Source organism: Microchirus variegatus, assembly GCF_963457635.1.
Source record: "Microchirus variegatus genome assembly, chromosome: 21".
NCBI lineage: Eukaryota > Metazoa > Chordata > Actinopteri > Pleuronectiformes > Soleidae > Microchirus > Microchirus variegatus.
In genome coordinates, this window is record NC_139822.1 from 1,999,921 (window position 1) to 2,011,370 (window position 11,450).

General features: G+C 38.7%; 1 protein-coding gene across 1 annotated transcript; it reads right to left on the minus strand.

Annotated features, from left to right (window-relative positions):
- Positions 1 to 893: 893 nt before the first annotated feature.
- On the minus strand, positions 894 to 11,450 carry LOC310942393 (uncharacterized protein; the record flags this gene model as incomplete). The annotated part of the gene is made up of 14 exons (XM_083907773.1): positions 894 to 940; positions 1,187 to 1,279; positions 1,961 to 2,080; positions 3,026 to 3,151; positions 3,488 to 3,607; positions 3,774 to 3,899; positions 4,195 to 4,314; positions 5,200 to 5,319; positions 6,362 to 6,481; positions 6,612 to 6,731; positions 7,848 to 7,967; positions 8,881 to 9,588; positions 10,593 to 10,748; positions 11,231 to 11,450. The coding sequence occupies 14 exons, from the start codon at positions 11,448 to 11,450 to the stop codon at positions 894 to 896; spliced, it is 2,316 nt and encodes a 771-aa protein (XP_083763899.1).

The following is an 11,450-nucleotide window of genomic DNA, read 5'->3' on the forward strand; positions in this document are numbered from 1 at the left end:
AATTTAAAAAAAATACTCAAACTATTTATCATCTATCAAATTAGGTAGCAATTAATCTAAGTTATTGATTATTGGATAGATAGATAGATAGATAGATAGATAGATAGATAGATAGATAGATAGATAGATAGATAGATAGATAGATAGATAGATAGATAGATAGATAGATAGATAGATAGATAGATACAATACACAATGCATGAGACAAATTGGATATAGTGTACAAATATTTATTTTATTATTTATTTGCCACATGCAGCCTCTGTAGAGAAAACATACAAATACAAATCATCAAAACATGAGAATGGGAAATGCAGTACATGAACATTACAATAAAGTGAAATACTTAAATTGGTTACACAATTAAATGATTCTAGTCTTTGACTTTGTTCCATGACTTAGTTTTGCACAATTTTTGCACAATCTGAACTCCCTATGCTGCTTTATTCCCCACGAGACCCTGAAAAAATACTGCCACTGGATCAAATTTTATTTTTGGTCCTTTCTCTGCAAAATAATGTGCAGTGTGTCAGATGAACCGCAACAAGTATGGATGAAGTCTGTGTTCTAACTACACACAAATCCCTTAGTGACGATAGTGGGATTTTTAAATTAAAAAAATGGTATTTTACAGTGCATAAACACTGATAGGAGTAACTGTTGCTTATCTTACAAATACACAGGTATATGTAGACATTTACACGTTACACCTGACATGTCAGTGGTAATAACAATGCAGAAATGCAGGTGTATAATCATCATAATAAACAGAAAGTATTTTACTAGTACATGGCAAATCAATACTAAATTTAACACACTTAATAGATTAAAAGAAACATTGAAGAGATTTTGAAAGTCTGAAAAAGTGAGGTCTTCTGACAGCATCGCTGTTCTTAATACTGCTCTTCATCTTCAATCAGCTTCACTTTGTCGGAAAGTTCTTCAAGTAAACAAACAGTCAAGGGAAACAATATTTCTCGTGCCACAATGCCACCATGTATTATTGGAGATGATATGGAAATATCAACTGTAAATCAGCGCGGATAGAAAACATTAGAATATTCTTATTTTTCATTTCTTATTTTCCAGAATTTAAGCCTATCAGAAAAGTAAAGTAGCACAGGTTCTCGAGGACACCATAACCCAAGCCTCATCATGTGAGATGCAAAAAGGATATGTTTTCTACTCAGCTCCTGAATGGTCCACTGTACTTTTCTCTGGAAGGCCATCTGAGCTTCACACATGCAGGCATCTTGACTTATTTCACCTCTCATTTCCTCTGAAAGAGAGAAAGAGAAAATGTACAGAGACAGTTGAAAACATCCATGTCATGTCTGACCATGTTTAGTGTTTATAATGATAATTCACTCGGCTGCTCAGTGGGAAACAAATAAAACAGCTCAGGTGATGGTTTCGACAGTTTCACCGGCTTAGTGCAATTTTTTGAAGCTGGCAAATCCTATATATGTCAAAATTGATTTAACAATATAGCTGAGTTTGTTTAATCATGTTTGAAAGAAAATATTGTAAAATCTGTCATGTAATTATAACTTTTAAATCACAATCTAGAAACAGGGGCATTCCAGGGGACTTTGGGGGCCTTAGGCAAATCAAAGGATATTGTTTATATGTATGGGGGACTTCGGTGTTAATTATAATTGATTACATAATAAAATATATTTTATTGGTACATTTATTTTTTTGATTGGTTTATTAATCTATGACTTAATACCCTTTTTCAATAATCGTATAGGAAAAGAGAATTCAACGAGCCTTTGCTGATACAGTATTTGTCTGGAATAGACTAATAGACAATAATACTTTAAAGTGCAGGGTTTTGGTCATACATGCTGGGCTGTGGAAACATTTACATCACAGGCTACCTAGGTTTCAGTACAAAAACATCTCTGTGTATGTTTTTTTTTTCAAATTATTATTTAAAAAGAAAGACAATTCTTACGTGAGCAAGTTCTCTGGTCTGCATTCAGCACATGTCCTGCTCGACATTTGCAGCCGTAGGAATCACCGTTGTTGATGCAAATATGTTGACACTTGTGTCCCTGAGCACACGAATTTGAGCCTGAAAAGAGACACTTCCACATCTAACTGACCATGTCACAAACATTATGATTTCCAAAGAGCTTCATTTGAACAGAAACAGAATGTTTTAGATTGGTTGTATTCTTGTACCTATGTGTGCTGATTTCGTTGTGATATAGCATACAATCAAAACTAATTACATACTGTATATTTAAAAAATCTAAGTCTATTTTGGTGCACTGAATTAAAACCTTACTGGATCGCGTAAATCCTCTGAGGCTGGAAGTTTGTGTAGAACTCTGTGCTGCTCTGTGCAGAACAAGAATAGAACACTTTGTGTACTTCTGCTCTTCCGGATACTTTTGCCCCTGCGTTTTTTTAGGGAAAAAACGGAGCTCCGCGAGACAACAATTCCAGGAATGTCTCATTGTGACGTAGCAATAATAGCTACTCATAGGGCCCCCAGGGTCCTAAATATAAGTATTAAAATGATTAAAAAGTTGATTTTGCATAATATGAATTAAATTATTGCCATTACCTTTGTATCATAATTAGGGTTCGAGCATGACTGTGCAAGAACCCTATTGTAATTGAAAGAGTTATTACTAATTGAAATTATTGTATGTTGCACTTGTTTTAATGCAATTACTCTGGCTTTTATACAAACTACCATATATTTTTTTTAAAGTTTAAAATGTTCACTTCAATTTTACAACATTCACTCTCAAATTCCAGGTTCATTTTCATGTTGACATTTTATCTGTGGAGACCTATCTAATATATTTGCATATTATCTAATTAGTGTTTCTTTATTTATTGTCTTAAGTATTTGGGTTCTGTTTAAGTCTGGGATCTGTGCTTCTTTATAAGCTTTTTCTTATTGATTTTAAGATTGTTCTCATATCTTATCCTGCATTGCTTTTTCAGTACTTTTGAGAATGATTCTAAGAAGTATTTTGAGGAATAATTTGAGAGCTTTTCTTACGTGAGCATGTTTTGCGATCCACATTCAGGACGTATCCCACTCGACACTTGCAAATGTAGGAGTTCCCACTGTTGACACATATGTGCTGGCAGTCATGTCCCCGGGCACATGCATCTGAAGCAGGAACTGGAGAAGAGAAGCTCACATCTAGAATACATATAGAAAATGTCCTTTAACGTTTTTGGTCATATTCCTTAAAAAAAGTGGATCCCATTACATTCCAAATTACCCAGTCTCTTATATTCCAATCACAAATCTTTTTCTTTTTCCTGCTCCATTCAAAAGGACACTTCCATATCTGACTGACTGGCTATATCAGTCAAGAATCCTTAAGCTATTATGGGCCATGGTTATTTACATTTCAGATCAGAATGAGTAAATCTTACCATACTAATTTCTCAATCTTTCAGTTCAAGCCAATAAGATCCCTGGAAAATCTGTTAAAAGGGTCCAAGATCTTACGTGAGCATGTCTTCTTGTCTGCCTTCAACACATATCCTGCTCGACACTTGCAGATGTAAGACTCATCGCTGTCGACACAAATATGTTGGCAATCATGTCCTCGGCCACATATATCCGAACCTGAAAAGAGACATTCCCACGTCTAACTGTGTTAATCATTCAGAGAAACCTTTTGGAAATGAAAGAAACAATGGTGGAATACCATGATCGAGCACCTATGATGATGAATTTTGAGGCAAATGCTGAACGCATCGGCATATCTACGAGAAAAGTCTTAAGTTCTTACGTGAACATGTGTTCTTATCTGGATTTAACACATAACCCGCTGGACACTTGCACATGTACGAGTTCCCACTGTTGACACATATGTGCTGGCAGTCGTGTCCCTGGGCACAAGCACCTGAAGCAGAAGCTGAAGAAGAAAAGCTCACATCTCAGTTAAATGACTATTAAAAACGTATAGAAAACATCCCGTCATGATTTGGAGGGTGGTCATATTCCTTAAAAAAAAGTGGATCACTTCCATATCTGACTGACTGGCTATATCAGTCAATAATCCTTAAGCCATTGTGGACCATGGCTATTCAAATTTCAGATCAGAATGAGCAAATCTTACCATACTAATTCCTCCAATGCTTAATTTTAAATCTTTCAGTTCAAGCCAATAAGATCCCTGGAAAATATGTTAAAAGGGTCCAAGATCTTACGTGAGCATGTTTTCTTGTCTGCCTTCAACACATATCCTGCTCGACACTTGCACATGTACGAGTCGTCGTTGTTAATGCAAATGTGCTGGCAGTCATGTCCATGGGCACATGGATCAAAATCTGTAACAGAGATATGGACATTAAATGTCCACATGTTATAACAACTGGACTGTAGAACAATGTCTATGGCTCTTCCACAACCAGGTGTCAAGGAACGCTTCTGGAGCCAAACTCTTTCTAATTACGGCCTTTGAAACCTACCTCCGGGTCTACCAACATTAAGGGTGAATTCCAATTCCAATTCATGTTTTGGGCTTCGGTTTTATGAGGTCGATCGGGCTCACTTCAGACTGGGTATTAATTCTATAGCATTTTCGATTTATGCCACCAGATAATATAATTTGTGTGTGTTGCTCAATGTTAATGTGGAAGTGTCTACAAATAAATCAATGTATGGGAGCTGAGAAGTGTAAAAATACTTAATTGAGTTCAACATGAAAATGCAGCAGGCTCAGAGGACGCCAGCTCAGGCGGAAGCCTTTAATGTGTTCCGAGGATGGATTTGTGTGTGTGTAGACATGAAACACAATTTTTCATGTATAATCAACAGTGGTTCTTGTGGTTGGATCTCTTGATGCATTCAGGATGCAGTGGGTCCTTTCAAATCTGTACTTTGAGCACTGTCAACTTGATCAGACTCACTCAGGACAGATGTAATACTAGGTCTGCTCTTGTCAAGCCTTATAAAGTGATTTGGATCATGATAGTTTCTCAGCCTCCAAACTACAAACTACATGTTTGTTTTTGAAGTTATTTTCTAATTTATAATCCTCTGATTAATCTCTGTAGCATTTATTTGTCAGGGGTGCCGCAATGGACTTTGGGGACCAGTGGTGGCTTACATTATCCTTGATTACACAATAAAATGTGTGGAACACTGGACAACTTGCACAAAGACATGCATAACAAGCACAGTATACATTAGGTGAAATTGAAGGTTCTTACGTGAGCATGTTTTCTGGTCTTCATTCAACACATGTCCATCTCGACATTTGCAGATGTATGAGTCGTTATAATTGACACAAATATGTTGGCAGTCATTTATATGGGAACATGAATATGAACCTGAAACGAGACACTCATCGTTGAAATTGACTCTCCAAATGACTCACTAACATGACCAGTCTGCATGTGCTACCATTCCATTAACTATTGAAATCATGACCACACAGCCATCTCATGTAAGTCATGGGTATGGGTAAGTCCAGCTTTAGATAAATACAGCTAGCATCTACAGCATTACTTCCTTGACAGATTTAAAGCGGACCTAGACCAGAAGTTCCAATTAACGAGCGACAGTGTCTTCTGACTCTGGGTCAAAGTCATAAAAGGACTGCGGCGGGGAGTCGTGAAGAAGCTATTTTTAAACATTAATAAGTAGCAGTGCATCCACCGTTCCAGAGGGGGGAGCTGCACTTCTGAGAGCTGGTGTGCTAATTATGTCACTTCCGGGTATTGGCCAATCACAAGACAGTTGGGAAGGCTCTACGCTGGCTAGCCAATCACAACACAGTCTGTCTTCTGGGTGTGAGATTTCAGTCTGAAACATCGCGGCTGAGGACAGCGTCAGTAAGGAGAGATTTCTATCGGCCTATTCACAGCAACTAGGAGGTTTTTGACCATAAAAACAAGTTAATGTATGTAAGTAGACCGCCATAACTAACATATATGTGCAACAGGACCACTCTATGTGAGCTTTAAAGTATGAATAAGCACAAATGAAAGTGCTGGCAAAAATCTGCATCTAAACCTGACCAAAAACACTACATCATTGGTTCCCAAACACTGGGTCAGGAGCCACATATGGGTCACGGGAGAAATCTTCAGGGTCCCCAAACAAATTTGCTGGATTTTGGTCCCAATGTAGAAAGTCTGGGAAACACTGCACTACACTGACGTTAGCTCTGCCATTATGGAAGTCATGACAAGGTGTTTTTATTGGCAATTGGTACGGTTCATAAACAGTAATGCATCTGCTGTTTATTTCAGCAAAAATGTGACTGACCCATGCTTACAGCTGTAAGTTGAAGCCATACAAATATATTTTTTTCATACACGACATCAAACAAAACAGCATCTGCAAACCACCACAAATATTTGTTCTTACGTGAGCACGTTTTCTGGTCTGTATTCAACACATATCCGACTCGACACTTGCAGATGTACGAGTCATGACTGTTTAGACAAATGTGCTGGCAGTCATGTCCATCGGCACATGGCTCAGAACCTGGAAAAACACCCCATTGCTATCAAACTCATTCCAATCTATTATGGCTCGATAACAACTAGGATTGACTCCAGCTCTCCCCACAACAGGATAAACAGTAGCAAACAAAGGAAAGAAAGAATGTTCTTACTTGAACATGTTCTCTGGTCTGCATTCAACACATATCCCACTTTACACCTGCAGGTGTATGAGTCACCGTTGTTGACACAAATGTGTTGGCAGTCATGACCCTGGGCACATGCATGTGAACCTGAAAAGAGACACTCACATCTCCCCACATCTGACTTGCACAGTTTCCTGCCTCGTCTTCTCAGGGCAACGAACAAATATAATTACTCTCTTAAAGTAGTAATGTGTAAGTTACATAAAAACCACTGTCAGGTGTCACACAATGCTGATTAAGTCTATCAGCTCCACACAACTCTCACTGTGTTATGGCATTATCTGCATTCTCTGAAACACGAGTGAGGTGAAACTAATGTTAGAGAATGGTTATGATATGAACCCAGAGCTGTCCTCTCAGGACACTCTGCAGGCCTAGCTGAGATGTGGGGCAAGTTTAGCAGCATAGTGACACAAGCATTGTTTTAGTGAGGACATAGTATGGACACAAACATGACGAATAAAGGCTATAAAGGGATAATTCAGGTTGCCTTGCACGCGACCAGCACCTGTGAAATGGCCACTAACCCTCAATGAAAACATGGCTGCCATCAGGGACCCAAGGAAAAAAATAGATTTTTGCCACTTAACTAAACCCTCACCTAATAGAATCTGCACGTGTGACTATGTATCTATGTTATTTTTTGACTTCCATGTTAGAAATTGTTTGCTCAAACTTCAGTTTCTTCTGTCTAGTGCTGAGATAAAGCAGTGAACATAATTGTTAACGCTTTAACACGGAGCGTATCGCAGACGACACAATTTGCACAAGCGCACTTTGTATAACCGTAATTACACGACGGTTTGTGTTATCGGAAAAAAATCCAACGGTCTCTGAATGCTGAGAAGTTGCAAGGCAAAGCCAACATCTGGTTATTACGGTAATTTCACTCGTCACCAGAGAGGTGGCCTGTTTTTGGACACACATTTTCTTGCCCTTTTATTGTTAAAATAGGCAAAAAAAAAAAAAATCCAGGCAGACATTTAGAGTCTTAGGTGTTAAAGGCTAAAATATGGTAGACTAGGTTGAGGGCAGCCATATTTTCAGTCAGAGAAACCATGTCTGCCTTATGTTGGATCTCAACGCAGTGGACCAACTCAGGCATATCAGTCATGTACCTTACATAACTACACCTGGACTATAACTTTAAGAAAATCTGTCAAAATATATTTAATTTCCACAAAAATAAAAAAAAGTACTTACGTGAGCATGTTTTCTTGTCTGGATTTAAAACATAGCCCGAGCGACACTTGCAATAATATGAGTTTCCACTGCTGACACAAATATGCTGGCAATTGTGTCCCTGTGCACATGCATCCACACCTGCAAAAAAACATTCCAACAGTTGATTAGCTTACAAGTAGCTAAATCAATCAGTGTTTTTGTGATTGGAATATTATTATTATTAGTAGTATTATTTGTGTATTTTACATACAGACACATGCAAATTAGTTTGTGCTTCAAGTATACTGATGTTATAGTGGTTTTATATTGGTGCTCTATTTGCACAAGGAAGAAATTATGTTATCGCAGATGATACTCATGCACGTAATTTTGCAACAGAAAATTCCATGTAGATCCATGTGAACACAAAGTTAAAGGCAAGCAATGTTTCAATGCAGGCAGCCTTTTGCACTCCTTTTTTGACTGATCTGGAGCAGTGGCTCTCAAACGTTTTATATCAATTAGCACTTGAGAAAACACCATTATCACCAACTTTAAAATACAGTGGTGTAAATAGACCGAGAAAACTCAGCTACGGACTGCAGAATAAGTGGCTGTTATTGATGACAAAAGCCCAAATTATGAATGTGGGAAGCTAAGCACATTTTTCAGATATGCTATGCCAGCAGGGAATTTGGGGCATAAGATACAGAGCAGAATGGTACGAGCAGCACGCTCCCAGTGAAGAGTACAGGCAGCATCATTTTAGGTTTCAGCCATCTTAAAGTATTCAAGTATGAAGACAGTGCTTTGGTTCAGCACGTCTTAATGTTGGTTAGTACAGTAACTTTGACTCTTTAATGCCAGTGGCATTCATATTTTCCACGCATTTCAGCATTTCACCAGTTAGTAAACACCATTTTATAGAAATGCAAATGGAAAGTGGTGGTATAGTTACTTTGCCTTTTTTCTTTGAGACCAAAGAAGAGGACTGTTGACTTTAGGATGGATATTCCCTCTATGGTGCTGCCCATACAATCACGTGTAAATTTAAAAGATGGGGTTGACGTACCATTATTTCCTTTATCGTCATTTTCAGTATTTATTCCATTTTGGTCTTTCCTGTCATCTAGGCCTAGTGCATAATGACCATTTCCAGCATTTAATGGAGTGTCTGTACTCCCGTCATCAGCATCATCCTTACCACACAAGGTTTCCCTAAATTTGAAAGTGAGCTTCTCGATAACACCATAGGTCTCCACGTAGAAGACATGGTCATCATGTGGTTGGCTGGCCATAAGGCGGAGGGACATCAAATCAGCTCTGTCTACTCCCACCGCGTAGATCTCTATCCCAGATGCGCGAGCTGCAGCTGCCACTTCATCCACCTTGTCCTGGGGTCTCCCGTCTGTCAATATGAAGGCCACTTTTGCAATGTTTTTGGAACTAACTCTGGCCCCAGCCTCTGCGGTGAATGCCTTTTCCATAGCAGTCTTGATGGCCAAGCCTGTCATGGTGCCCGAAGCGAGGGGCTCAACACGAGCCAGTGCACGCTTTAGGGCAGATTTGTGAAAATACGTATTGAGCAGGAACTCAATCTGCACTGTGCTGGCATAATTGACGAGGCCAACTCGTGTAGCATCAGGTCCGATTTCCAAGCTGTCCACCATATCTTCCAGGAACTCCTTGGCCTTCACAAACTCGGCAGGACGCACACTGCGGGAACTGTCTATGATAAAGACGAGGTCTATAGGCTTGTTCCTGCAGTTGGATCGTGTTGCTGTATAAAAGAATATACATTTTCAAGTTGTTGAACTGATTTGTATTTGAAGTGTATTTTTAAAGGTTTAAACTGGCCATAAATCCTCCTAATATGTCACCGAGACTCGGGAATAATGTTCATATAACAAACTGAACTCACCAACAACAACAGTACAGCCAAAATATTAGCATTAAAAAAAAATATTTTGCAGACTGAAAATCATGTTTATGTTTTGAAATCATGTTTTGTGGCGCCACCTACCGCCGCCTACATATCATTGCAGTCAGTAGAGTCTCAGCTGCCGAGCAACCACGGGTTGCCAGCGACGTCTGAGCTACAATGGCGGAGAGATCGAAATCTAAAAGACCTCGTAATTTTGAATTTGAGTGTAGTAACTGTTTTTGGCCACATTCTTAGATATGGCGCCTTTAATGTTTTCGTGTTGAAGACTCAACATCAAACTGTGCATTATAATAAAGTAAATCCAGATATTATACTATTTTATGATACTATGTGCCATTACTTCATAAATGCACATTTATATATACACACACACACACACACACACACACACACACACACACACACACACACACACACACACATTATATATAGATATGCATATACATATACATACATATATACAGTACTGTGCAAAAGTTTCCACCACCAGCTCTGTTGTTTTTTCTGTCTGTCAAATTCTGTGATCACTGGAATTTGGAATGAACTGATGCGACACAAAAAATGTCTGTTTTACCATAAATTATTGTGTGTGTTACAGAAATGGCATTAACCATGGTCAAGAGCAAGTACAAAACTGCTCTTATACTGTTGTTACAGTATATTATAATTAGAGTTCATTGAGATAGATCATAAATTAATCATATATGCATTTTAAAAATATATAACGTAGCTGTGCCACGACATTACGTTCAGGAATAACTGATTTTCAATACATTTATATTAAATGAGATAATCCACAATTTAATAGCTTTCATTTCAGGAGTCAAATGAAAATATACCTGCGGCAGTCCTGCTGAACACAGGGGACACACTTGAGTCTGCAGCGGCCTGCCATGATGTGAATGGTGCAGCACTGTGTTGCAGCTGTGAGGACAGCCTTGGTCGTGATTGCTGGGTCGGCTGATGGCGATAAAACTTGGAATTTCTGCCGCCAGCTTTGTCACGAGAATTGAAAAAATCAGAGGAAAAAAAGCATTTTAACAGTGGTCACATGACAAATGATAGGTGAGTGGACTATGGTATATTGTATATACAGAATGCAGCTGGGTGAACTTGTGTGTGTGTGTCAGACATACTTTACATGCAGCAACCCACCCATACAAACATACAGTATTTGCAAACTGTACTGTACTTGGTGGCAATGTGCAGCTGCTGTACACACACAGTATATATATATACACACATACATGTACTTGAATATTCATTGTATTATCAATTTGTCAGATTAAAAAAAAAAATACTTTCTATTTTCCTGCACATGCCTAGTGCAACATGAGTGAGAGCATGCAATTTCCAAACCTTGATTACACATTATAGTCAAAGGTTTCATATAGAATGTGTCTATATGCCAGGAGAATTGCACAGAAGGCTGAATTTTGAAAGCTACTGCAGCATTAAGAACATGCAACATACACACCTCTACTGTCACTTCTCCTGCTGTCTTGTGCCTGGACGTTGGTGGCAATGTGCAGCTGCTGCTGCTGCTGCTGCTGCTGCTGGACACCTTGAGCACTGTGATCATCACTTAGATGAAGCTGGTGAAAAACTTCAGCACTTGGAACTTCGTCAGATGTCTGTTCAACAGATTTATCATCTTCAAAATGCTGGTAGTGCCTTGCGGTGGCCGCAGGAGTCAT